The 27973-nt window shown below is 48.6% G+C and overlaps 1 protein-coding gene across 4 annotated transcripts in view; it reads left to right on the top strand.

Moving 5' to 3' along the window:
* Positions 1-27973, top strand: part of FRMD5 (FERM domain containing 5) — a 341523-nt gene that overhangs the window by 290306 nt on the left and 23244 nt on the right. For 3 of the 4 annotated variants that reach the window (XM_067745480.1, XM_067745486.1, XM_067745479.1), the window contains exons 2-7: positions 4163-4267; positions 9298-9340; positions 9570-9648; positions 18244-18341; positions 20515-20638; positions 23622-23709. In XM_067745480.1, coding sequence (XP_067601581.1) covers positions 4163-4267; positions 9298-9340; positions 9570-9648; positions 18244-18341; positions 20515-20638; positions 23622-23709 — 537 coding nt within the window. Of the gene's footprint in view, positions 1-4162; positions 4268-9297; positions 9341-9569; positions 9649-18243; positions 18342-20514; positions 20639-23621; positions 23710-27973 lie in introns of those variants that run through there. The other variant, XM_067745487.1, reaches the window with a different exon arrangement.

Here is a 27973-nt window from a genome sequence, read left to right as displayed (position 1 = left end):
ATTATTTTCAAATGTGTGTAGGTGCTATTGTGGTTCATAAAATGTACATTTATTTTTTAGATGGGTGCTTAATACATTGTTTTGACCCACTAATGTCCTTGTGAAGAGAATAACCTCTGAGGTTTAGCTGGATTCGGGTGCTCTGCCTCAGCTCACTTGCCCTGAAGATAAACGGCCTCAGGCTTGGAGCCCCGACTTTGTGACTAAACAGTAATCACCTGTCAGCGTGCATGCCTGTTTCTCCAGTATAATCAATGGCACAACATTGAGCACACAACACACGGGTTAGCATAGCACCAGGGCAACCGCCAGCAAAGGGAAAAGGAGACAGAACTCACTGGACTTTGCCGTCCCACCAAAAGAGAAAGCTGGCTGCCAGAGAATATTCCAGGAAGCCCCAACTTAAGGCAGGGAGACCATGGAGAGGGAATCCTAGGACACGGCTGGCATCTGGAAGTGCAAGGCCAGGAAGTTTTAAATTCCTAAACCCTAGCCCCTGCCAGAGGCTTGCTGTAGAAACCCACCACGAGAGTCCACCTTGTGACCTTCCCCCCAAAGACTGCCTGGGGCCACTCCACCAGCCACAGGAGTGGGTGCTCCAAGGGAGGGGCGATTGCAACTCTGTGTGAGAGGTGTCGCAGCGGCTCTCAGTAGATCCTGCCTTTGTGTTTCTTCTTGGGTTTTAAACTTCATGGGATTCCGCTCTAAGGAGGAGCTCTGCTCCTACCTCTCTCCCTTCCTTCCCTCCAGCCTTGGAGACACAGCAAGGGAAGATGCTTGTCTTCATTAGTCTCCACAAGAGCCTCGTAGCTCAAAACCATGCCTCCACCACGGGTAAGTGGGAACCTGAGGGAACTCTGACTTCATGGTGGGGAGCAGAGGTTTCACCAGATGCTGAGAAATAATGATAAAAAGATCCTTTTCCACTGATAAAGGGAATGTACAATAGGATGTGTCTTTTTTGTTTTACAACTACCTAAAGAGAAAAGCCATGCTTCTTTTTCTTCCTGTGAAGTGGAAGAACTCTGAGGTTGGATCTGCTGAATTTAATGTTCTTACCAGCTAAGAGCCCTACAAGTGTATTTGAGCTGCCAACCCATGAGTATGAGTTGTTTTTGTGGAAGACATGATTCTTTTTTTTTTTTTAACATCTTTATTGGAGTATAATTGCTTTCACACAATGGCGTGTTAGTTTCTGCTATATAACAAAGTGAATCAGCTATACATATACATACATCCCCATATCCCCTCCCTCTTGCGTCTCCCTCCCACCCTCCCTGTCCCACCCCTCTAGATGGTCACAAAGCACTGAGCTGATCTCCCTGTGCTATGCGGCTGCTTCCCATTAGCTATCTATTTTACGTTTGGTAGTGTATATATGTCCATGCCACTCTCTCACTTTATCCCAGCTTACCCTTCCCCCTCCCCGTGTCCTCAAGTCCATTCTCTGTGTCTGCGGGAAGACATGAGTCTTATCAAAAGTCCATGTGATTTCTATCACAGAGGTGCAATTTCCCCATGGCTGCCCCAGGCTTCTGCTAATATGGCTGTTGTATGTAAGGAAGCGAACTTCTTCAGCCATTAAAACTCACACCAGGAGGGACAAATTAGGGGTATGGAATTAACAGATACAAAGTACTATTTATAAAATAGGTGAACAACAAGGGTATACTCTATACCTCAGGGAATTATACCAATTATCTCGTAATAACCTGTAATAAAGTATAATCTGCAAAAATACTGAATCACTGTGCTGTTCACCTGAAACTAACATAATATGTAAATCAACTATATTTCAATTAAAAACAAAAAACTCACCCCAGCTGATCACAGTGTAGTAGCCAGCTTGGTGCAAAGGACAATTTGTAGGGAAAAATATTCATAATAGGCAACTGTCTCTTAGTATTCCATTTCAATTGCTTTGAGAGAGATAACAGTACAGGACATGCTGCTTGAGACAGGGTTAAGCATATTTTCTCTGTTCCCAGAAGAACCTTAAAAATGACTTTAAACTCTTCCCACACTCTGGGGCATCAGTAAGGAAAGAGTTGACAGCCCCTGCCCACAGTGACAGTTGTTGACGGAGTCCTTTGAAAGACCTGGTTTGTGGCCCACTGCCCCGAAGTCCCCGTGTGATTCATAACAAGGCTCTGTTGTGAGAGTAGCTCTTGCTGGTGGGAGACCGAAGGGTGTAAGAATGGGGCCAGCTGCCTCAAGGTTATGTTGTGGGCGGGAGTGTGAGGCCGGCAGAGGAGCACGGGAGGTGCCCACGTGGCACCATCTTCCTTAGTTAAGCTGTCCACTCACTCATCCTTCCAATCCTGCAAGGGTAAGCTTCTTAAGATACTTGCTGAGAGATTTGATATCCTGCCCTAGTTCTCCTTGGAAAAGTATAGGGTGAGCTGGCAGAAGGGACAGAGGTGAGGGGTAAACCTTTTGAGGTCTTAAAGATCTGTCCATACCAGGAGCAGGGCCAGGTCCTTCTGTAATTACCCGTGGCCTTGGGCCTTGTCATAGGTGAGATAGTTTGGCTCTTATAAGACCACCTTGATTTGCATGCGGAATTAAACACAGATCCACCAGAGATGAGCATCTCAGCTGAACTGCGGAGACCACTGGGGTCAGGCCCAGAGATGCTGTCTTGCAGAGCTCCAGCTGTCCTGACACTTCCCTGCAAGTCATTCTCCCAGCTCATCAGAGATACCCAGGCAGGTCCCTGAGGAGAAGGTTATGGGTTTAGAAGTGGCCTAATTTCTTGACATTTTGTAAAACCTTTTAGCCACCCCTCCACCTTCTATCCATTGTTTCCACAAATAATTATTGAGGACACACCTGCCATATGCCAAGCCCTGTGCTAAATTCTGGGGGATGGCTCCTACCCTCGTGAAAAGTATGGTGTAGAAAGGGAGCAGATGATAAATAAGTAAACAAATCAACAAGATAATGACAGACTGTCAGTGCCATGAAGGAAATAAACAGGATAAATAAATGAGATAGACAGTGACAGGGAGGGGCTGTTCTGTAGGGAAAGACCTCTCTGCAGCAAGGACATTTGAGTTGAGACCTCAAGGACATGAAGAGCTGGAGGAAGGGCATCCCAGGCAGAGGGGGTACAAAGACGCAGAGGCAGAAAAGCCTTGGCCTGCTCAGGACAAAGAGATGGTGGCCGGAGAGTGGTGAGAAGAATGATTTGGGGTGAGTTCAGAGAGGAGGCAGGAGCCAGGTCGTGTAGGGCCTTGGAGGCCGCGGTCAGAGCTTGGATTTTATTCTGAGAGCAAGAGAAACCCCTTGCTGACAGTGTCACACAGGAGTGGCAAAGTCATTAAAGATCACTGCGTGCTCGCTGCAGTTAAGAGCCGTGAGGCATATCTATATGTGCTGCTATAGAGTCACAAGATACCGTAATGGGGAAGAATCCCAAGAAGCAGAATACAGTATAAAATATGCTGCTGATGTCTTTTTAAAACAAGAGATGTATATGTATATAGGCTTGCCCGTGTATAAAGTAACCTCATTAAGGATACCCAAGAAGCTGGTGAGGGTTTGCTTCTGGGGATGGGGAACTGCAGCACAGGTAAAAGGGAGACTCTTCATAGTATATTCTTTTGTATGTTTGAATACCTTACTATGTGCCTGTATTACTTATTCATTAAAAAAAAGACAGTTTGTCTAAATCGCGGTCACCCTGGCCGCCATGTGGAGAAAGGGTGAGCACAGAAGCAGAAGACTGGCTAGTAGGCTCTGGCCGTGGTCCAGTTGCGAGGTGGTGGTGGCTTCACCTAGGGAGTTGGTGACGGGGATGCAGAGAAGCAGGAGGATTCATGATGCACTTTAGAGGCAGAGCCAGCTGGACTTGGTGAGTTCCACACGACAGTCCAGAGGAACGCTGTGTGCATTATAGGTGGGAACTGGGCCTACCTGACTCTTACCTGCCTTCTCTGACATCTTTGTGGAAGGAAGGGTTCTTGGGCTCCTTCCAGGTGCTGAAAGCCTCAGAATTCCTGAGAATGTTGAATCCATCACAATATGGAGGACATAGTTATGGACATGTGCCCCTTTCACATCCTCATGCAACTGTTACAAACGATTTTTAATGACCATCAAAACACAGTTACACTGAAGAAGCCCGCCCATTTCTCAACAGAGCTTGCTTTCTTTGCAGAGAGATGCCAAAGGCCAATACCTGTTTGACCTTCTTTGCCACCACCTGAATCTGCTTGAGAAAGACTATTTTGGGATCCGCTTTGTGGACCCTGATAAGCAGCGGGTAAGTCAATATTCGAAGCACAGATGGAGGAGAGGGTTGGTCAGTAAGCCTGAGGCCCTGAACTGTCTGTCACTCATGTTCGGAGTTTAGCCGCAGGAGTCGGGGACCAACCGGACCCTGCAGTTCGGTGTCATCTCTTCAGATCATATTGTGAGACGTGGAAGACCCCGTAGCAGAGCTCAGCCGGAGTGGTCCATCGTTTTTTAGATGCTGAAATGGCAGCCTCGAGAGCTGAAGTGATTTGCCCAAAGCTGCCCAGTTAGAGTCAGGGCAGCTGGGCGGGTGTTGTGGTCTCAGAGCCCAGGTCACAGGCTGAGGCTGTCCTGCCCCTCTCTAGTAAATGGGCTGATTCGCCTTGTTCTGGTTAGGAAGGGTCTCACCTGAGTGCCACAAGAACCCAATCTGGGCAGGACAGAGATGGAGCCGAACTGACGTGGGCTTTTCAGCCCTTGCAAATCCTGCAGTTCTTGTTCTGCTCTACACAAGGTGGGCGGCTCTACAGACACAAGGCATTGACAAGGACTGTGATATTCCGGACAGATACAGAAACAAGGCCCCTGACTACTCCTCCAGCTTCATCTCCCCGACTGTCTCCACCCTGCTGCGGCCCCACCAGATGATACTGTGGCTCTCCACACACGTCAGTCTTCTCCTCTTCAGAGCCTTCGCCTGTACAGTTCTCCTCTGGAACATCGCTTCCCCTTTCCTCACTTCTCTACTCTCCACACTTTCCTTTTGGCTAACTCCTTCTCACATGTAAGGTCTCAGCTTAGGCTTTGACTTCTTCCCGGAAGCCTTCCCTAACCCCTACTCTGACTGAGGGGCCCCTCTGATGTGCCCCCATGTGCCCTGTTCTACCCCTACTGGAGTAGAACTTATTACACCATGCCTGTTTGATTACCTGTGTTCCTTGCAAAAATATGAGTTCCACTAGGGCATGGACTTTATCTCATTCATCACTGTAACCCATGGAACTAGCACAGGGCCTAGAATGCAGTGGATGCTCAATAAATATCTGCTGAAGGGATGATGAGTGGGTGAGTTAGTGGGTTATAGTGCCATGTTCCTGCCCTCCACCTGCCCAGCTACCCTTCAGGCCCACGCCTGCAGTTCCTATAACTTCCGTCCATCAGCCCTTTGCTCACTGTGGGGAGGTTCTCTCTGGCATCCCCACCGAAGTGGGAAAGTATGCAGAAGCGTTCAGGCCTCACTGCCTCCCTTCCCCACACCCACTGTCGTCTACCATCCTCCAAAAGCACTGTCACCACAAGCCCCAGAGGGCCCCCCTTTCATGGGTCCACACATTTTTTTCATAGCTCCAAACATAAGCTTCATCTCTGTCACCACTGGGGACCTTGGAGCCCCGGAGGGCGCAGCCTCCCACCAGTGCCCAGGGCCGCAGGTAACTCCCTCTCCAGGCCAGAATCAGATGGTGTTTTTTGTTTCATTCATTCATTTATTCATTCATTTATTAATTATTTGGCTGCGTCAGGTCTTCATTGCTGCTCCCAGGCTTTATCTAGTTGCAGCGAGCAGGGGCTACTCTTCGTTGCTGTGAGCAGACTTCTCACTGCAGTGACTTCTCTTGTTGCGGAGCACAGGCTCTAGATACACGGGCTTCAGTAGTTGCAGCACGTGGGCCCAGTAGTTGTGGCTCGCGGGCTCTAGAGCACAGACTCAGTAGTTGTGGCGCACGGGCTTAGTTGCTCTGCAGCATGTGGGATCTTCCCGGACCAGGGATCGAACCTGCGTCCCCTGCATTGGCAGGCGGATTCTTAACCACTGCACCACCACAGAAGTCCCCAGGTGTTGTTTTGTTGTTTGATGCTCTGAGCCGCTGTGTCTCCAGGTCACATTTAGGGTTTTATGCTGAAGACTTGAGCTGTAGGAAGGAAACCAAAGCCTGAATCTGTTTCCTTTGACAAGCCCTGCCCCACTTTGCTGCCATGTTTCATTCCTCCTGGCTCAGCAGAATTTTGAGCATCACCAGTGTTTGAGGAGTGTTGAGGTCAGCCCCTCACCCTGTAAAGGCCCCACTGTCTTGGCATAAATACTATCCTTAGCTCTGGACGATAGTATAAGACCCCCCCAAAGTGGCACAACACCAGGAAGCTACATGTCCTCACATGCTCTAGGTGTCTGTTCACTCTGTAATGGTAGAGTCTTAGACTGTTTTTACGAAGGGATTTTGTTGTTGTAGTTTGTTTATTTTTGGGAGTCAGAGCTGTTTCTCCTTAAGAAGGAAGACCAGTTACCCCAAGGTCTCTTCATCTCCCAAAGACAGTGGCATATGAAGAAAAAAGGGTAAAATGTATCCTGTTCATTATTTTTTAGTTGGATCAGCATGTGCTTGAGGCGGATAAGAGAGTGTGTTAAGATGACAAAGATTAAAAGCCAAAGGAGACAGGAAAATAAGGAAATGGGGAAAAGGAGAAATAAACTTTCACGGAGTGACTCCTTCGTGCCAGGCTCCACGCTGGGCACAAACCTAGATCTTTCAGCCAATGGACGTTGAGTGATGAGGTGCATCAGGCACGAAGCTAAGAGCTTCACCTGTGTTATTCGATCCTTACCACGAACGAGATGAGTATCCGCAGTTATACCATCCATTCTCCAGATGAGTGGACGATCTCGGACAGGTTATGGATCTTGCCCAAGGCAAGTGGCAAAGCCTGTCTCCTGCTCAGACCTGCCTGATGCCAGAGCCTGTGTGGTTTCTGGGGGTTCCATGCTGAATTCGTACCCTATAGCCTCTAAAGTGACACGGTTCTGTGCTTTTATTGAGGGTTTAAGGAGAGCAGGGAGGCTTGAGAGGGTCCTTGAGAGCTCTGGGGAAATGGACCTGTAAAGAATTGTCCTAGATCTACTGATCACGATAGAGATGGAGGAGATGAGCTCCCTGCCCTGCCCCACCCCAGACCTCTTCCCCTGAGCACCAGGGTGGCAGAGCCCAGCGCTCACATCCATCCCATCATCGCTTGCTCTGCAGGGGTCTCCATGGGGTCTGGGATTTCTCTGGTCCCTCCTGGAGGAGCTGCCCTCACTCCCCCTCCCCTGTTCCTGGCTCAGGCCCTGGTCTCAGACTATTCTCACCCTCTCCTTCAAGCCCCCAGAGTCTGAAGATCGTACCACCTTGGCTCCTTCACCCAAATGCAGGAGGAAGCTCCGCTCTCTGAACCTTCTTTTTACTCTTCTCCTGACCCCTCCTCTCCAACCCAATGTTATCAATTTGCTAGTGATTCTAGGACCCAGATATAGGCAGACAGCTGCAGAAGGTAACTCTGGCCATCACCATATTTGGGGGATCCTGTCAAGATTTCTCTACCAGACCCTCTCTTGGGCAAGCTTTCCACCTTCTTTCCACCTGCTCGTGGTCTCCTCCAGCCTCACTCCTTTCTGGAGCTCGCACTCCAGTACAAACTAAAGTCTTCTCTCCAGCTATTGCCAAGGAGAATAGCCTTTTGTCATTCAGCCTCTCTGCCTTCTGCTGATAATGGATCTATCATTGCACTTAGCTTCTATCTATCTTCGTTTATTTATTTTAATCTATCGGTCCAGCGCCTCAGGGCATTTAGTTTTCTGAGTCCCCGACACTTGCTGTGTTCTTCTCACTGTCCACAATTCTGGTGTGCTCCGCACAGACAGGCCTCCTCCGCCTTCACAGGCATGGTCTGGAACCCCAGTTGTTTCCATGCAGTTTCATCTCCTGCCTTTGCTCCCCTGTGAAGCCAAGCCGCGGTGGGCCGTGTAATGTGAGAAGGACCTCTTAACCACACTGAGTGGCTCTAATGAGTTGCCAGCCTCGTGGGAACTCAGATCAGAGGAAGCAAGAGAGCAGGATGTCAGCCCAGATTATCCATGTGGAGCTGACGGGAGAACTGGCTGTTGGTGGGTCCATTAACTGTGTGACCCACGGCCCAGCCCAGAAGGTGAGAGCTGGGCATCGAGGGAGGCCAGGATGCGTCTGCGTGGCCCTGCCTGCTTTCCTGCCAGAGGGAGGACTCTCCCAGACGTTTTACTAAATAGAAGTAGTCAGAAAAGAGGGAGGTGTGGACCTGGTTCCTTCTCCTGTTCTACAGCTGCACATTGAACACTGAGCTGGGCACCAGCGATACAGTGGTAAACAAGAGAGACTTTTCTGCCCTCACAGAGCAGTGGTTTTCAGCTACTTCCAGATAATCAGACCCCAAATGTCAGCAGTTCTAGCTCTCTGCAAATTAGCAAGGTTCCTGATTATCATAAAAGCAACAAACATCAATAGTGCATTTTATAAGGCATCCATGTAGAAGTGGGAAACTGACATAGAACGTTCTCGTTGCTTCCTTTCCCAAACGTAAGTACCATGGGAAAAAATGCATTGCTACCATGTCCTGCCTCTGCGAAAATCCAGGGGAAACAGGATACTACACACTGATTGCGGTTAGTTATCTTATGAGACTTAGATTTTAAACATCCCTGGATGCCAAGGAATCCTGAGGATGTGTTCCCTAACACAAGGGTTGGCAATGCATTGCTCAAACAAAGATCAAATATACACCAGCCATCCCTGCCTTCTCCACATTTATGAAATTCCACCTGCCAGTGCTTTCTAGAGCTGCTACCAATAGCCTCTGTGTGTCATCCTGTCCCCACTGCATAACACAAACACAACCCATTAAAGGGAGTGTTTCCCTACTAAAAAGCCAGGTGGGGCTCTGTCCCCATCACACATATGTGCATTCATTTGTGCCTGCGGGCCTGCCAGAAACATGGCTTGGAACTCTGGCGCCCTACGTTGGAAGGCGGCATTGCCAGGGAAGCCCAGAAATGGCATCTGAAGCTGGATCTCTTCCCCCCTTCACAGCTGGTTCCATGGGGAGCTTATTTCAGAAAATCATATCATTCTGTACTCTCCAAGCCTACATATCACAAGCTTCTGAGCTGCTTTCACCCTGGGCTACAATCTGTCTAGTTTTTTAAATTGAATAAAACAAGTTATATTTGACACTGCTTCTCATTAGGGCTTTCTTGTTCTGTGTTCTCTGTTTCAGCATTGGTTGGAGTTTACAAAGTCTGTGGGGAAGCAGTTGAGATGTAAGTATTGTCCATGAAAAGACGGAAGCCTCACCCCTGGGGAGGGTGGGAGGAAACCTCCCACTTGCAGTGAGTCTTGGGAATTTTCCACTGTTCTAAGTGTAAGTTGGCCCTAAACATGTGAAGATTTTCTTCAGATGGTTCAGAGACCTGTGCATCCCAGTGGGGCGGGGAGCCCAGTCATCTTCCTGGGAAGGTCTTCCCGATGGGCACCTCTTTTTCTCTGCAGCCCAGCCTCCATTCACCATGTGTTTCCGCGTGAAGTTTTACCCTGCAGACCCTGCTGCCCTGAAAGAAGAAATAACCAGGTAAGGCTGAGCCCATGTCCCTCAGCCTCTAAGACTTGTTGGAGAGGATAGGAAAGAGGGACTGTAGCTTCCTAGATCCTCTACTTTGGAAGCTCCCAACTCTGATAGGCAAGGAATTCTTCCTAAATATAGCCTTACTTCTATATTTCATTTCCACATGCTCTCTTTGCTCATCCCCTCAGCAGAATTGCAACAGAGTGAGCTTCTTTCCTTCAAGAATGCTTCATCTTAAACTGGTCATCTGCAAAGGGGTCTGGAGTAATGAATTAATCAAAAGCATTTTTTCTTTTACCAACGATGTGGCCACCATGGATGTTTTTGGAGACGGCCGTGTTGCTGCTTACGTGGGGGCTTGAAATAGACTCCAGCGGCCTAATGTACTTGGGAAATGGTAAAGCAGGACACTGAAAGATGAGCTGGGAAACACTGAGGATTTTAAATCCAAGTGGGTGACCTCCCATGTGCTTATGGATCAGGCCCGTGATAAACTCTTCCTTGTGGGGATCATGTTCTGTGGCAGGCAGCTACAGGGAATGAATCCTGTCTCACCCAGCACCACTTGGGGATGAGAAAGAACCTCTGTGCCCACACCATCCTACAAGAGGGTCAGTGAATTGGAGCTTCAAAGCTCCCCCAAGGGTTTTGTGTATCTAAGCCAAATTCACTCTAAAAGTCTGACCTCAGAGATTTAGAACTCTCTGAACCGGGATCCTTAATTTTTATATTAGAAAGATGTCATTAGGACCTTAGCAAAACCTTGATGGTACCTTGTAAAGGGTGGAGCCCTAGGTGAAGAGCTGATGCCAGGGAATCCTAGAGCCGGGGAAGAGACAGCTCTGCCGGCTCTGCCCCCGCCTCCCTAAAGCCTTACAGACAGCAAAGATTGGGACGAGGCCACTGCCAGTGTAGAGACTGCTTGTCCTCTAAGGCCTTGAGACCTATTTCTAGATGCTGAACTCCACATGAGCCCCAGTGGAGGTTGAGGGGAATCTTGCGAAGGAATCAAAAGGATCAGGAAGGCTGTTTCCTCCAGATGCTCTGAGCGCACCCACCACCCACTTTAAAGCACTGAGGACAGTGAAGTGTGTAGTTACAACCAAGTCTCGTGCTCCTTACTGGGCACATGGAAACTGCAGGCTCTGCTCGTCCATGTGGAAGTGGATGTGGCCCCTACTTTGCCTGTGAAAACCAAGCTCATCCATATTAATGAGCAATCCTGTAGCTTTAGGCAGGAGAGTGAGGGTAGAACCACTGTGTTTAACAACTTAAACAGAGAGGAGTTTTGGTAAAGCACTAGCCTGCCCTGCTCACGACTTCCAGAGCGCTTGCCACAGTTCTGTACCTGCCCCTCCTTCCCCGCTTCCCTCCCCCTCCCCCCCCTCCTTTCCTCCCTCCCTCCCCACCTTTCTCTCCTGAAAGAGGTGATGGTGCCAGGGCAGACCTAGGAGTCCACGCTCCTGTCCACATGTCAGGGCAGATTTAACACATCTTTGTTGAGAGCCTAGCACCTAGCCTCCTAACACCTCGCATCAGGATCACCTTTTCTGCACGTCACTGGACCAACAGTAAGGATGAGACCAACTCAGAGGGCTGCCAGTGACAGCACGACAGACACACGGCTTTCTGATTTGATTAAAGGACAAAAATATATAGTTCTCTTGGCCCTTAGGAGGAGGTCTTTTTCTTTTTTAAGATTTCTTTTTAATGTGTGGACCATTTTTAAAGCCTTTATTACATTTGTTACAGTATTGCTTCTGTTTTATGTGTTGGTTTTTTAGCTGTGAGGCATGTGGGATCTTAGCTCCCTGACCAGGGATCAAACCACACCCCCTGCATTGCAAGGCAAAGTCTAAACCACTGGACTGCCAGGGAAGTCCCAGGAGGAGGTCTTAACAATACAATTTTCTAAAACAAATGTCACTACATGATACTAATGTACAGACCCTCCTACCCAAGGAGCAGCATAGACCAGGAGGCTCAGATCCTGTTTCTGCTACTTCTTGGCTATGTGGCCTTGGACATAAAATAGTTAACTTCTCTGACCTTCAGATCCCTTATTTATAAAATGAGGATAGTAATAGTACCTCCCAGCTTCGTTGGGAGGATTAACCACTACACGGGGTCTTGTACTTCTTAATACACCCCCAGGGAGCCTGGCACTGAGCAAAGGCTCACTGTTTACTGCCAGGTCGATTACCTGGTCCGTGGACCTCAGGTGCTCTGCATGGGGCACAAGTACAGTTGGTTCTGGCTTTTCTCCCTTGTTTATGTGATAATCCCCACTCCTTTTCTGTCCTAGCTAGAGTCCTAACACTTAAGCAGCTAACTTGTGAGGACTGGGAAAGCCATGGCCAGGCCCCTCTCCAAGTCAGCAAACTTCAAAGACACTGGCAAGCATGTGAGCTCCTGCCCCTTCCGCATGCAGCTGTGCCCATCATCCTCGACTATTTTCCCCTTGCTCTCTGCCTCACCAGCCTTCCTTCCCTAGAGGGCATTTTCCAAGCGTTGTCAGGTGTGCGGACCTCAAGGTGCCTGGGCCTGATTTGGAGTCTTTGTGCCTCCCCCTCCCTGAGGCGTTCTGTGGAGGCCCTGGTCTTCGCTGCGTCTTTATCCTCATTCACATCCCTGCTGCTCTTAAAAGAGTGGGTACCTGCCCCGGCCTCATTCAATACCCATAATTCATTACTGGCTTAGAGCTCTCCACCCCACCTTCCTGCCAAACTAATTTAGCTGTCAGTGTGGTTTTTTCCCTGGCAATATCAGTCCTAGATTTCGCTGCCGTCTCAGCTACTCCCATAAAGCTAGGCTTAGAGGAGGGGATGAAGAACTGTGCTTCAATTTATCTCTTGGACTCTTCCCAGATGATAAATTTAGTTGCCAAATCCTGATTAATCTCTTTTGTCATTTTTTAAATAAATAAATAGATTTTCTTGTCTGAGCTAGAGACAAGGCAGAGAAGATGGGGATTAGGCACCAGATAGGCACCAGATTTAGCTTTTAACAAGGGCTGCAGGTGTTCGAACTCATTGAAAGATCAAGTAATAGAAGGAAACTGAGTGCACATGGGGCCCCGCCTTCCAAGGAAGCAAACTGCCTGACACATGTTTGAGCAGGTGCTCAAAAAATGTTAATAGACTTTTCAGGTCATTTATTTTTTTAAAAAAAGTTAATAGAGTTTATAGGTAATGTATTCCATCAGTGAACATCACTTGAAACTAGCTTAGGCTAAGATGGGTTGGCAAACTTTCTGTAAAAGACCAGATAGTAAGTATTTTAGGCTTTGTGGGCCATATGGTCTCCGTCGCAACTAATCTGTTCTACCATTGTAATGCGAAAGCAGCCACAGACAGTACATACATGAATGAGCCTGGCTCTGTTCCAATAAAATGTTATTTTATCTCACTGGGGACTCTGGTGGCAGGTTTAGTGTGCCAATCCTGGGAGAAGGAATCAAAAAGATCTGAGTTCAAATCCCAGGTGGTTCTTTAACTAGATGTGTGACAAGGCAGGCAACAATATCTCTGATCACTCCCTTTCCTCATGTATGAGACAGGGATAAAAACAGTAGTCACCTCATAGAATTGCTGAAAGAGTGCGTGTTAAACAGTACAGTGTGTGGCACACAGCATGTACTCAGTAAATCACTGCTGTATTGTCTCTCTCCCCTGGAATGTAAGCTCCATAAGAGCAGGGACTCTGCTTTGTTCTCTGCTGTATTCCCAGCACCTGTGGCTGTACCTGGCACATGTGTGTGCTCAGAACTAGATGGATAGATGGATGGGAGGTTGGATGGATGGATAGAGGGATGGTTGAATGGATGGATGGATGGATGGATGGGTTGGTGGTTGGATGGATAAATGGATGGATGGACGAATGAATGAGTGGATGGGTGGGTGGGAGGGAGGGTGAATGGGCACAGGATGTATAGGCTTTCTAGAAGAATATTAAAAGTGACAAAGCATAATCTCTAACTCCAAGGAGCCCGCAGTCTAGTTTGGGGGAGGAAGACATACTAAACAGGATCATAGTTAGGAAAAGGGATGGCAGAAAATAGAGGAAACCAGGGGCGAAGAATCTAATGAAGGGAAGACAGGGCCAAAGGATCTTTTGGAAGAAACTCTTCAGGAGCTGCCAGTGCTTTCCAGAGTTCAGAACCTTTAATTGTGGAAACATCTCTGGATTCATCCCCATCCTCTGACATCAGAAATCAGAATGCCAAAGCCAGTTCCTTGGATGTACATGTTCCAGAAATACATAGGTTTTTCTTGGTCATCTTTTTTTTTTTTTTTAAACCCTGAAGAATCTCTCTCTTTTTTTTTTTTTTTGGCTGCGTTGGGTCTCTGTTGCCACATGCGGACTTTCTCTAGTTACGGCGAGCGGGGGCTACTCTTCATTGTAGTGCGCGGGCTTCTCATTGCAGTGGCTTCTCTTGTTGCGGAGCACGGGCTCTACGTGCACGGGCTTCAGTAGTTGTGGCACATGGGCTCCAGAGCGCAGGCTCAGTAGTTGTGGTGCACCGGCTTAGTTGCTCCGCGGCATGTGGGATGTTCCCAGACCAGGGCTCGAACCCGTGTCCCCTGCACTGGCGGGTGGATTCTCAACCACTGCGCCACCAGGGAAGCCCTCCTTGGTCATCTTTTAGGCTCTCACACACTCTGCCTTTGGATGGTCCTCCATCAATTTAGGACAACCTGGCATTTAAACAAAAATGGAGGTGAGGTAAAGCCTCTTTGAAGCCAGAAGGAGACAGGCAAAGTTTAACCAAAAAAGTGTCCTAAAGAGAAAGCTTTTTGTCTTAAATCTGGTCTAAAGCTGATTTCTTTTTCATTCCAGTGAGAATTTCTCTCTGATGACAAAGAGTTCTCCTGACTTCATTTAGGACCCTTTTCTCCCTAACCCATAGCTCACTGAATCACCATGCGGGTTCTGTTTCCTCAGCTATAAAATGCGAGAGTTAGGCTCTGTAACTCCTACTATGAGGGTCTGAGACTGGGGAGCCCGACCAGCCTGCTCATTATGAGCTGCTCATTATAAGCAGGCTGATCCCTTGCCTGACAACTCAGTGGCCCTGGTGCCAAGGCCTCAGGCAACAAGATAGTCTTCCTTAGGCCCTTATGTCGCAGGGGAGAACATGCCAGGGCCTCTTGGGAATAGGCCTAAGGATGCTATGAGTCATGTGGGATGTATTTCCGTGACCAACAACACTGAGTCATTGGTTACCTCCTTAAACGAACAAAACACAAAGCTTGACGGAAGCTGCTGGGGGAGAAAAGGGAGGGGGGACCCCTAGTGTAACTGTCAGTTGATTCTCTCCTGAGCTCATCTCGTCCTCTGCAGACTGTGGTGTGTTTCTTTAGGATGTTGACTTGCCCCTCCATCCCCTCCCCCTCCAGTTGCTGCACCATATTGCTTGACAGTGTTCCCACAGCCTTACCCTTGACCTCCCTGTAGCTGTTCTACCTTCTGAAGTCTGAAGGAACCCCGCCCAGCAGCGGAAAAGCCTTGTTTCCTTTGCAGCTCACCTGAGGCACCTGTCATGCACCTATCGTGGTTCTCACCGTGAGGAGGAGCGTGTCCCCCTTGGAGCTCTAGAGGAGCCTTTTCAAACCCAGCAGCACCCATAACTGACTCTCACATGCTCCTCCCCGGGGTGGGGGGTGTTGTCCTCACCACCCCATTGAGGACCACTATCCAGAGCCTTTGAAATATCTCCTTCAGTCCCGTACGTGCAGCCCCTGAATTTTGGACACAGACAAGCAGAGAGGTGTGGGAGGAGTGATGCATGAACTCAGGCCCCGGGAGTGATCTGTAAGTAAGAGGCCAAAGGCTTGCTGCTACATCCTGCCAAAGCCGGTGGAAGGTGGGAGTTGAAGCAGTGAGAGGCAGAGAAGCGCTGCCCCCTTCCTTCCACACACCTGTGGCATTTCTTCGTGGGAAGCAGAGTGAAGAGAAGCTTGATCTGGTAGATCCAACTTAAAAAATGACTACTCATTGCACGATGTATTTTTCCTTCAGTTTTCCTTGGGACCGAGTGGGAGTGGTTGGGATAAGAAGGGGAGTTCTTGTTAACTTCCAGACCACAGTAGTCACCTTCCCTTTGGTTTGAGGAGGGCAGTCCATCCTGATGTGGTTAGAAGGATGCTTGCGAATTTTCTTAGGACAGTGCTTCATAAATTTTAATCTATGTACAGATCACCTGGGGATCTTGTTAAAATGATTCAGTAGGTCTCAGATTGGCCTAATTCTCCATTTCCAACAAGCTCCCAGATGCTGCTGATACCCCTGTCGTGTGGGCCACACTTTGAATAGCAAAGCTTTAGGAGAAAAGAACGTTTGACTGCTCCTTCATTTCTATGTAATGACTTGAATCACCAAGCCCCGAGCTCTCAGAGTCACGTGATGGCGCCCCTCCTCACCCCAGAAGTTGTGCTGTCATTGGTCCTCTTTCTTTTGAGCATTTTCACATGATCAAGTGGGCATGGAATCCTCTGTTTTATTCTTCAGCCTGAAAACAGAAGCAATAGAAACACCTCTAGTTGTCCAGGGAGTGCCCAATGTCTTTTTGGTTCAAACTGATGGAATTTAAGGGAATTTTACCATATTCCCATTACTCCTGTGAGGATGCTGTAGTTATCTATGGCTGTTTAACAAAATGCCACAAAACTTCACTGAAAAGTATTTCTCATCTCTGAGTGTCTGTGGGTCAGGAATTCAGGAGCGGCTTAGCTGGGTGCTTCTGGCTCAAGGTCTCTCCTGGGGTTGCAGCCAAGCGGTTGGCTGGACCTGTGGTCATCTGAAGCCTTGACCGGAGGATTCACTTCCAAGATGGTGTACTCACACGGTTGTTGGCAGAAAGCTTCAGTTCCTTGCTAGCTGTTGGCAAAACGCCTCAGTTCCTCACCATGGACCTTTCTATAGGGCTGCTTAAGTGTCCTCGAGCAGAGTGAGTGATCCAAGAGAAGGAGAGTGCAAGGAGGAAGCTGCAGGGACACTATGACCTAGTCTCAGATGTTAGACACTAACTACCACTCCTGCTGTAGTCTGCTTGTTAGAAGCAAGCCACTCAGTCTAACCCACCCTCAAATGGAGTGAATTAAGCTCTACCTCTGGAAATGAGGAGTATCAAGGAATTTGTGAACTTTTTTTTTTTTAACCATGCCACGCGGCTTGTGGGATCTTAGTTCCCCAGCCAGGGATTGAACCCACGACCTCAGCAGTGAAAGTGCAGAGTCCTAACCACTGGACCTCCAGGGAATTCCCTGTGGACATATTTTTAAACCACCACAGATGCCCCCTGCCAAGGACCCACTGTGGTAGGTGACTCACTTAAGGGTGTGATACCCCTGGCCTCTGCTCTTCTCAGGGCACCTGTGAGGTTATGAACATCAGAGACCCCGCTCCTTGTAAAGACCTTTCAGAATGGAACGTCAACAGTTCCATTCCATGGCAACAGAGTCCACCCAATTACCTGTGAAACTACAAAGCAGTTATAGTGCAAAGAGGGTAGAATAACACAGTGATGAAGAGCCAACCTCAGTCCTGAATTTGAATCCTGGTTCTGCCACTTACCAGTTATGTGCCCATGAGAAGATCACTTAAGCCTCAGTTTATCTTAAAAAAGGGGAGATAATAACAATATATATCTCAAAGTGGTATGCGAAAATTAGGTGAGATGCTGATGTCAAGTGTGTAAGTCCTGGACTGGGAAACAATAAGTGCTCAATACACATCAGCTACTATTAGCTCTTCTTGATAGCCTGCTTCCACCTGAGGTGAGAGCTTCCTACGGTTGAAGAAATATTAGCCACAAGTTTCTGCATTTCCTTCACCGGTGCCTCTTCTTACACCTTATTCAAATTCTGAGAGGTCTGGTTGACCTCTGCCCATAATGAGGGCCATTCCACGTATGGACAGATTGACTTGGCAAGCCGAGGCAGAACCCTCGCTGGGGCTAGTTCCTTCACCACCTCTCTGCTTCTTAAGAGGCAACGTCAGCAAGGAGAGAGGACCCATCAGCCCCTCTCTTATGACACAGGTTTCTTTCTCCGCACTGAATTGAGCGGGGCCGGCTCCTTCCAACTCCCAGCACTGGGGGACAGTGCTTTTAACCAGGAAGTGCCATTTTTGTTTTGGTTTTTTTTTTTTTGCGGTACGCGGGCCTCTCACTGCTGTGGCCTCTCCTGCTGCGGAGCACAGGCTCCGGACGCGCAGGCTCAGCGGCCATGGCTCACGGGCCCAGCCGCTCCACGGCACGTGGGATCTTCCCAGACCGGGGCACGAACCCGTGTCCCCTGCATCGGCAGGCGGACTCTCAACCACTGCGCCACCAGGGAAGCCCGCCATTTCTGTTTTGAGCTACAGAAGGAAACTGACAGGTGGTTTTGAATTGAACTTCAAAATCAGTTCAGGGCAAAGTGCTTGAAAGAGCCTTCAGGGAAATGAAAACTGTTATTTGTTCTGTGGTATGTTTTGAGATTTTTGTTTTAATGTAGTAAAAGTGTCCCGACAGAGATTTTGATAGGCTTATATTACATATTTATGTCTTTAAAGCAATCAAAGAAATCCTTTATCGTTCATTTTCTGTTTTCTCTCCAGGTATTTAGTCTTCCTGCAGATCAAAAGGGATCTGTACCACGGCCGCCTCCTCTGTAAAACATCAGATGCTGCCTTGTTAGCAGCTTATATCCTTCAAGGTAATGACTTTTGACAGGATAAATTTGCCTTTCATGCTAAGTACTGATTACATTATTTCAGTTACTGCAGATGACTACTTCTTGGATATAAACAGTATCTAACTTGAAACAGAGCCCGAGTTAAAAGACTTTGCCTGGACTCCCTAGACCCAGGAAGCTCTGACCACGCAACCTTAAATCGTTTGTACCTAAAGTCTTTCTGGCAGCCCCTTCAGACTCTGTTCGGGGGCGGGTGACTTTCCTTGCACCCTTGGTCGATAAAGTTATCGAGACTCTGGAGAGTAATCCAAATCAGCTTTTTCTTGTCTTTTTATTCAAATCTCAAAGATGTGAAGCACCTTGGAATTCTGGTATCTGTTTCAGAGACCTTTCCATTCAGAGTGCTCTAAGTTAAAAATGTTTCCAAGTAACAAACCCATTTTCTAACATGCAAAGAAGGCAGAGTTGGGGTTGTACTCAGCCAATACCCAGACTGGCGGTATTTGCAAAACAGTGGGAAAGGTACGTACTCTTCGTATGTGATCCTTTCTCCTTTCGTGAAATGCAGGGGACTTCTGAGTATTCTAAGTTCGTAGACTTCTCTTAGTCCTTTGGCCTGAAGCTGTCACTGGGTTATTTTGGACCATAGCACTAAAACCATGAAGTTTCTATCAAAGAATCTGAATTCATAATCAGAAATCTGTGAACTCCAGGAAGCTACTTTGTGAACAGAACCTAAAAAAAATGCTTGCCAACAAGAAACTAAAGTTCTTCCGGCAAAAAAAAATATCACAGCTGCGTTAAGAATGTAAAAGTCAGCCTATTGCAACTTTGACTTCTGAGACTCCTGTTTTTAAAAACCTCCTAAGCCTGAAGTCTAGAAGGTACTTGCCAACTTTAAGGTACCCAAAGATACTCCTTTCATTTTTTAAAGGAAAACCTGGTCCCATCTAAGTGAAATTTTAAACTCTAGTTTTACCCTGACAACCATATTGAAATTTTCTTTTTTTTTTTTTTTTAATTTAAAGAAGTTATTGATATCCAACATTGATGTTTCCCATTTGGAGCTTTCTAAGTAAAATCATAATAAATGACTCCATGGCTCAAGATCACTTCAGACTTTAAGCCCAGGGAAACCTTTAGTCTCTTGCTAAATGACAGAAATTCCCAAGTAGTCTGGAAGGCACGATGAGGAGACCTGTGCCACAGAACAATATTCAGTTGTGAAAAAAGGGCACATTTTCCTCTTAATATTTACTCCCCACTCAAGACTTCTCACCTGCACTGGTTGTGGTTCTCACTAGGGGAGGAGAAAAGACAACCACAAAGCAGCTGAACTTCTTAACATCCTTCCTCCTGACACACACAATGTTCCCTGGGGAATGCTGCATGTGGAGAAGGCTGGATTCTGACCTAGGAACACATTGTAGGGAGTAGCGTGGGCCCACTGGCCACCCCAGATCTGAGATCTCAGCAGCTTTGGGGATGGATTCTGTGAATCTGCAGGACGAGAAAGCCCCACCCCCTGCTGGGAATGGAGAAGTCAGCCTTAGGACCTGGTGCTCTTGAACTCAGCGGCACTTTCTGCTTATAGCCAGTCTTCCCACTCTGCAGCCCTCTCCAGGGGGCCTGGCACCTGTTCAGCCCTCAGTGAATATTTATTCAAATGTACTCACTTGATTTGATTTGATTGGGACTGAGAGTTGAGTTCTGGGTTTGGGTCATGGTTCATTCATCATTTTGCTGTGTCCCTGCTAACATCCTCAAAACGAGATTTAGTCTTTGGATGTGGCTCAGGCCCCAAAGCTTCTGTCTTTCTGATCAAGCTCACAGTTTCCTGTGCTGCCACAAAGAGCATTGTTCTCAGGCTCTCTTCTGGGAGCCTGTGGGCCATGGTGCAGGCTTCTGCTCTTTTATTGCAAATTTACATGTGATGACCTCAGAACGCAGGGTCAGCTCTACCTTCTCTACTTGGCCTTGATATCAACTCATTGTGCACACCTGGGAGAACAAAGGTGGGCCTGCTCCTGAGGAACATGCCCTCTGCCCGACTCACAGCTGTGCTCAGGATCCACTGTTCTTTGCAACTGTGGTGCAGACTTTAGCTTTTGCTCTCTGTGTTCATCTCTTGTTGTTTTGCCAGTGATGATTTACCTATCTCCACAACTGTTTTCCTCTACTTTCCTTTTGCAAGCGGAGATTGGGGATTATGACCCAGGAAAACACCCTGAAGGCTACAGCTCCAAGTTCCAGTTTTTCCCTAAACATTCAGAGAAGCTGGAAAGGAAGATTGCTGAGATTCACAAAACAGAACTCAGGTGCGTGACACTCGGTTCAGGCCAGGCCACTGTCTCCCTCACAGCCTGAGCACACAGACTCTGCACTGCATCCTCTGCTCCTGCAGACCCAGCCTTCCTGACTCTGGGATGTACCATTTTCAGTGATCCACTGACAGTACAACCTCAAGGCTCCCTCTGCAAGAACAGTGGTGTAGGCTGAGGCTCAAAGGCAAGAGAGAAGCTATATAGGTAAGGAAAATGGAGAAGGATTGGCCTCTGAAAGGTATTTGCTTCACTAAGATAAATGAAGAGACAGAGGGAAGAATCATGAACTGGGGAAAAGGAAAAGGAAAACGTAAACAGCAGAAGAGGGAAGAGAGGAGGGGTTAAGTGGGGATGTGAAAAATGGGCAAGCCTCCGACCTTGGTCCGTGACAGTGACAGGTGGCTTCTGGATCAGTGGATGGGACCACACAGGGCTGGCCTGATTCATAGCTGGTGTGGGTACCTTGAGAGCACCTCGTTCAAGGGTGTGTCTTCAGTACTGCTTCCTCAACCCCACACCCCTGCACTGAGGGAAGGAGGGGAGAAGCAGCTGGAAGCAGGAGGCTCGTCCTCCTCAGATTCTCCTAGGTCACCCAGAATGTGCCACATCCCATAAAATAGCATCAGTGCATCCTCTCACCCATATGAAATAGTGTTTTCTACAAAGGTTGGTTTTTTAAAAAGCAGCAAAAGGGTGTTTAGGCTCTACTTTGTATGGCATACTGGAGCACAGATTCCCCAAACTGATAAACTAAGAAAAAATTTATATACAATACAGCATTGTAAAATAAAACCTGCTATCATATTAATACAGTGCAATTTAAAAAAAAAAATCTTTTCAAATGTTTGTGTAACTACCTTTCTGGGGAAGGACAATGTCCAAGGGGTGGGAAAAAGATATTTCTAATGATAACATTAACCTTAAACTAGTTCCCACCTGATGCCCCCCGAAACAAAAAATCTTCACCTTCACTCAAAGATTTTACCAACAAATACGTCCCCAAAGCCTCTTTAGCCTTATAAACAGACCTCCTGCCCACTGTGTGTGGTTGGACTGGTCCCCACCCTCCAGAGGAATGGAGATACCTACCAGAGGTGGAATCCTAGCCGCCTCCCACCCCTCTCCCTGTGCAGGTGCTGCCCCAGCTCCTCCCATCACTCTTAGGGAATAGTGGCCCCTTGTGGTACAGGTCAGAATAAACACATCTGTGAGGGCTCCTGGCTCATTCAAAGGAGAGATCAAGGGTGTGCTGGGACAGCCGGGAGCCCCTGCCAGGAGGGTTTTAGGAGATGTCAGAGCAGTGGGGACAGTCCTCCAGAAACCTCATAGAAGTCAGGGGATCCCCCAGGAAATGATGCCCACTTTGAGGGTCCCAGAGGGTTGAGGGTGAATGCAGCCCACAGAGCCCTCCAGTCTCCACACAGGGAATAAGGAGGCTCCCTGGAAGGGGTAGCGGTGCTCAGCTGCCTCTGGTGCCCAGTCCTTTGCCTGCTGCGCCAGCATTTTCCAAACACCTTCCCTGTGTCTCAGGTGCGCTGGTGGGTGTAAACATCTGCATTCTACAAAATGCCTCCTTACACAGGTACTACTTACACAGGCTCAGCCTCATCTTCATAATGTAAAACTGTGTCTGTGTTTCCTTTCTCCAACTCTAACATGCGTTCCTTGAGGGCCCAGACTGCACTATAGTTTATGGTGTATTTCATACGGGGCAGCACAGAAGCTGCTGAGGTGCTGATTGATTGATGCGTCTCCAGAAAGACACTAGAGGGAATCTGGTCTGCTTCTCCCTCAGGCTGGCTTGTCTTCCTGCCCTGCCGTATTACTTGAGGCAAATGATGAACTTAGAAAGTTTCAGTCCTGCCCACCAGCCGTCAGAGTTGTTGACTTGACAAACTGCCCACACCTCCTCACACTGAAGCCAATCCCACATCTGTAGAAGGAGGTCAGCTTCCCAGGGCACTGGACCCTGAGAGAGCCTGTGGTGATCCTGCACTGGTTCTGTGTGGAGCCCATCCACGCCCCTGCTAAAGAGGCAGCCAGGAGGGGAGTGTTGCTGAAGGCCCCTTCTTCAGATGGCTTGGTGCCAGCGCTGGTTTCTTCCTTTTTTCTGCTTGTTTCCTTTTCACAGTCATCACCCTGTGGGCAGACAGAGCTATTGTGGAGTCTGGAGAGCTCAGCACTGTCTTCTGTTGCATCTCTTTACCCTCCATTCCTGTGTTCCCATTTGGTAAAGGAAGAGGGTTAGGCAGCAAGATATACAGGTCCCTTCTTTGTGTTTCAGTCTAGATCAGATGGCCTGCAGCCAGCCTACAGATGTATTTTTTTTCTGCCCCCATAGTACTTAAAACCGAAATGCCACATAAAATTCGGTATCTGTGAATTCTCTTTAAAAATCACACCTGGGCTCCCCTGGTGGCGCAGTGGTTGAGAGTCCGCCTGCCGATGCAGGGGACACGGGTTCGTGCCCCGGTCTGGGAAGATCCCACATGCCGCGGAGCGGCTGGGCCCGTGAGCCATGGCCGCTGAGCCTCTGCGTCTGGAGCCTGTGCTCCCTAACGGGAGAGGCCACAACAGTGAGAGGCCCACATACCGCAAAAAAAAAAAAAAAAAAAAAAAAGTCACACCTAGCAATGATGGTGTGACTACAATCCAAGACTGCATTCCAAGACTATAGCTGAGGAGCAGCTGCCCTCATTAGACGGGGTGGCACTCCCAGTTTGCCCTAGTCCCCACCACTCCCTATTGTATTACACTCAGCCCATGTCATTCATTATGTAGCCTGCCTCACTCTGAAGACTTCCAAGGTTTTGACCCTAGATAAGAGTCTCTGAAGTCGGTCCTAGGACGGAGCAGGGAGCACACTCTATGGAAAAATCGGAGTGTGAGACACCCTGACCACTTCCTAATTGAGTTTACCTCAGGGGAACCTATGGGAGCAGGAAATCCTGAAATCATCCCATTTTCTTTATTCCAGTGGCCAAACACCAGCAACATCAGAGCTGAACTTTTTAAGAAAAGCGCAGACGTTGGAGACATACGGAGTGGACCCTCACCCGTGTAAGGTAAGACCCGCCCCCATGGCTGGAGACTGAGCTGACCTTGCCCCTCTAGGCAGGGGTCCCCGGTCCGTGGCCTGTTAGGGCCGCACAGCAGGAAGTGAGCGGCGGCGAGCGAGCGGAGCTTCATCTGCCGCTCCCCATCGCTCGCATTATGGCCTGAACCATCTCCCCACCGCCCCCATCCATGGAAAAATTGTCTTCCACAAAACTGGTCCCTGGTGCCAAAAAGGTTGGGGACCGCTGCTCTAGAGGGTGACAGGCAGGGAGGGACCACGCGCCTGTGCCACCCGCCCCTTCAATATTGGGGTGATCGGCTTTTTTAGTGACAGACGCCAGAGAAAATGTCTCATTGTGAAAACTCCTCTGGATTCCACGCTGCATAATCTTGTGGTGCCACGTCGATGTCAGAGGGTCCGAGGCAAAGTCCATCTAAATAACAAATTGGAAACCGGGGCCCCACTTTGGCAGCAGTGGGTAATTTGGTGGAAGTGAAGAGAAGAGGAATGGGGGAGGCCCCCCACAGGGAATGATCAGAGGCTGCTCAGCGCACTGCCCACCCTTCCCTGACCCGTAATCTAGTTTCTTTCCAAGAGTGGGTTTTTATTGACTGCAGCGGCCTAAGTCACTGCGTGGAACTGCAGTGGAGTCACGTTTAATTCCCTTATGCACGTGTGAGGGCGGGACAGGAACAAGCCAGGGAGGCTCTGCCCAGAGAGGAACCTCTGTGATTACTCACGTGAGTCTGGCATTTCAGAGACGAGCTCGGGCAGCCACTCGAGACTGTGGAAAGCAGTGGAGACCCGTGGCCTCTTCCTGTCTCTCTGTGGCCGGGTCCCTGCGCTTCATCTCCTCATCCCAGCTGCTCTGACACTTCTGGTCTCTGCCTCAGTTTCCCCAACTCTTTGCCTCTCTCTTTCCACTACTGGAGAGACCCCAGTATCACAAGTAAAACTGATTCTCAAACACTGACCTCTTCTTCCTAATAAGTGAGGGGCACCATAAGTTTCCCCCCAAAAATTAATAGAATGGAAACCGAGGAACCCAGTGATGTGGAGGCAGAGTTGCGTTTCCCTTGGCCGCTTGGTGAGGAGATGGTGATGTTTTTGTTGCATAGGATTTAATGCCGAAACTTCAAATATGAACTTTGAGAGCATTCTGGCACTCAGAAACCTGGTCACCCTCCCAGCTCCACAGTTCCCTATCTACCAGCACAGCCTACTGAAGATAACCCCTGTGCTCTTGGGGGCCAGCACTGTCAGAAAACACATTCATGCCATTTTATACCAAAAAAAAAAAAAAGAGGACATACGGATATTTACAAATGAATTAGCAAAGCTTCCTGAATAATGCCTTGTGTACAACCGATGTAGTTTAACTTGCATAAATTCCTCAGATACTATCAGCAGGGGGCTGCAGAGGACTGACTGACAAGAGCTTTGGAGTCAGCTGGCCTTGGCTCCAGGGCCGGTCTCCTCCTTCCTGGGGCCTTCAGAAACTTCTCTGAGCCTGGCTTTCCTCATCCGTGTTAAAGTCCTCAGCAGATACTCCGCACCTGTGCTCCCTGAACTGCTGAGTCACTTCAGGACCTGAAAAGACAACAGCTGCCTTCTTCTCTTCTCTGCCATCCTATGTACGGCTGGATTTGCTCCATGTCTTCTCACAAGGCTCACAAGTCTTGTCTTCTCACAAGACTTTCAGGATCAAGCAATTCCTGGCCAAGAAACAAAAGCAGAATCATCCCATTCCCCAATGGATTCGAATGAAAACTGGTAATAAAATGAGGTACAACTCCAAGAGAAGACATTGGAGAAGAACCACGCTGGGTCTGTAAGGAGCCTCGCATATGAAGTGGCACACATTTATGCTGTGTCAAGGTCACTTTCATCTTACCATGTCACTTTGAGAACATCACTACCGTCTGACCAGCTGGGTGTGTTTTATTGGGAAAATTATTTTTCTCTTTGCGTGTTTCTGCGCTAGTGCTTTGGTTTAGTAGTAAATATGTGAGACCTTTGGTTAGAAGGGAAAAAAAAAAAGACATAGCTGCCTAAAGATAGATATGGTCAACAGAAGATGCCAGGTCACCTCTGTATTTAACCCCACATCTGTCCAGTCCCCTTGTGGCCACACAGAGTGCCCACCTCTTCAGAGATGGGTCCCTAGGCAGGGCTGTCACCTGATGGCACGTAGAGGTGGGCTGACAGTGAACCTGAGCATGACAACTGAGTGTAGCAGGGTGGGGATTCTCTGCTGTTGCCTATGGGGGTCTGGAAGCTACAGCGGCAGCCAGCTTGGTGTCCAGCCCAAATCCACATGCACCCTAGGACTGCGGGGGTCCTGGCTCAGGCCTGTCTTTTGACGAGTCTGTCCACCAACAGACACAGAGGTGAAGAGGCTACAGGAAGGAACCGGCTTTCACACCAGGCACTGCACAAGGCCCAATCCCATATATCATATCATTTCATCCCCACGGCACCCACTCCTAGAAGGAGAGAGGGAAGAGAGGTTTGTGGCACACCTTCCCTAGCAGGCCCACTGGAATCCTTTCACACTATGTTCTTCTCTAATCCTCCTGCCAGCACTGGGAGGTGGATATTATTCTTCCTGATTTACAGACAAGAAGATGAAGAAGATGAAGGTTCCAGGAGGCCACAGTGTACAAGGCCCTGAGTGGCAGAGCAAGAATATATGAACTAAGGTCACTTCCTGTTGCTGTGTATCTCTAAGGAGCAGAAGCCCCCAGGGGACTTCCTCTGGGGAGAAGGTGGGAGCAGTCATCTTGCTGGGATTCCACTTGTTCTTGGGCCCCGTACTACTTGCTCACCCAGGGCCACATCAGGGCCCTGCTGCAGACCCCGCGGCTCATCTCATTAGGCTCTGGCTCAGGATTCCCTCGGCCCTCCTGAGGAAGGAGAACAGTTTGGGAGCCTTTACTCTTGTCATTAAGTAGAGTCACTTTGGTGATAGGCTACCAAGCCCTCCCCTTAATGTTGCTACAAGGAGAGCCGAAATAAGCTGGAGTGCTTGGTATAATAAATACTGATGATTTCTATTAACAGAGAGGCAATTACTGGGGCCCTGGGAACCTGGGGCACACAGCCCTAGGGAGGACAGAAGAAGAGGAATCGTTTCGATAATTAAATGAGATCAGACCAACGCTTCGGACAGGCTCTGTTCTCCTGGACTGATTAAGAAGCTGCTGTTCTTTCTGATGGTTTCTTTCTGCCCAGAGGGTCCTTGCCTGGCCCTGGGACTAGGAAGAGGATATCCTACCCACTCTGGGTGGGACAGCTGGAGGGCTCCAGTAGCTAGCTGTCTTACACTAATACCCAAACTCTGAACTTGCACAAGCTGTCCTGAGCTCTCTGCCTTTCCCCTGACCCCCAGCTCCTGGCAGGAGCCCCTAGCAGACCAAGCCTACAGCTGCTGGATGAGGAGGATGGAGCAAACCACTGACAGCCCAGTGTTGCGTCTGCTCCCCGGCCCTGACACCTCTCCAACCTCTCACCATCTTGTTCCTTCCAGGGGGCCTGGGACTGGTTGTTTGCCTTGGGTCTCCTGCAGGCCCAGACTGTGGCCTCCTGCCTTGTCAAGGATTTGAAGTGGTCGGACCCACCACATGAGCCCAGCCTTATCATGAATCATGAAGGTGCCATTTGTTGAGAGCCTCCACATGCCAGCCACTTACACTATCTCATTTAACCTTTTTTTTTTTTGGCCACGCCACACGGCACGTGGGATTTTGGTTCCCCGACCAGGGATCGAACCTGTGCCCCCTGCAGTGGAAGCGTGGAGTCTTAACCACTGGACCACCAGGGAAGTCCCAATCTCGTTTAATCTTTACAACAACACTGCCAAGAAGACATTCTTGGGCTTCCTTGGTAGCGCAGTGGTTAAGAATCTGCCTGCCAGAAGACCTAAATAGACATTTCTCCAAAGAAGACATACAGATTACCAACAAACACATGAAAGGATGCTCAACATCACTAATCATTAGAGAAATGGAAATCAAAACTACAACGAGGTATCACCTCACACTGGTCAGAATGGTCATCATCAAAAAATCTACAGACAATAAATGCTGGAGAGGGTGTGGAGAAAAGGGAACCCTCTTGCACTGTTGGTGGGAATGTAAATTGATACAGCCACTATGGAGAACAGTATGGAGGTTCCTTAAAAACCTAAAACTAGAACTGCCATACGACCCAGCAATCCCACTACTGGGCATATACCCTGAGAAAACCATAATTCAAAAAGAGTCATGTAC

The sequence above is a fragment of the Pseudorca crassidens genome, chromosome 1 (genome assembly GCF_039906515.1).
Source record: "Pseudorca crassidens isolate mPseCra1 chromosome 1, mPseCra1.hap1, whole genome shotgun sequence".
NCBI lineage: Eukaryota > Metazoa > Chordata > Mammalia > Artiodactyla > Delphinidae > Pseudorca > Pseudorca crassidens.
This window is presented reverse-complemented; position numbering and strand designations above follow the sequence as displayed.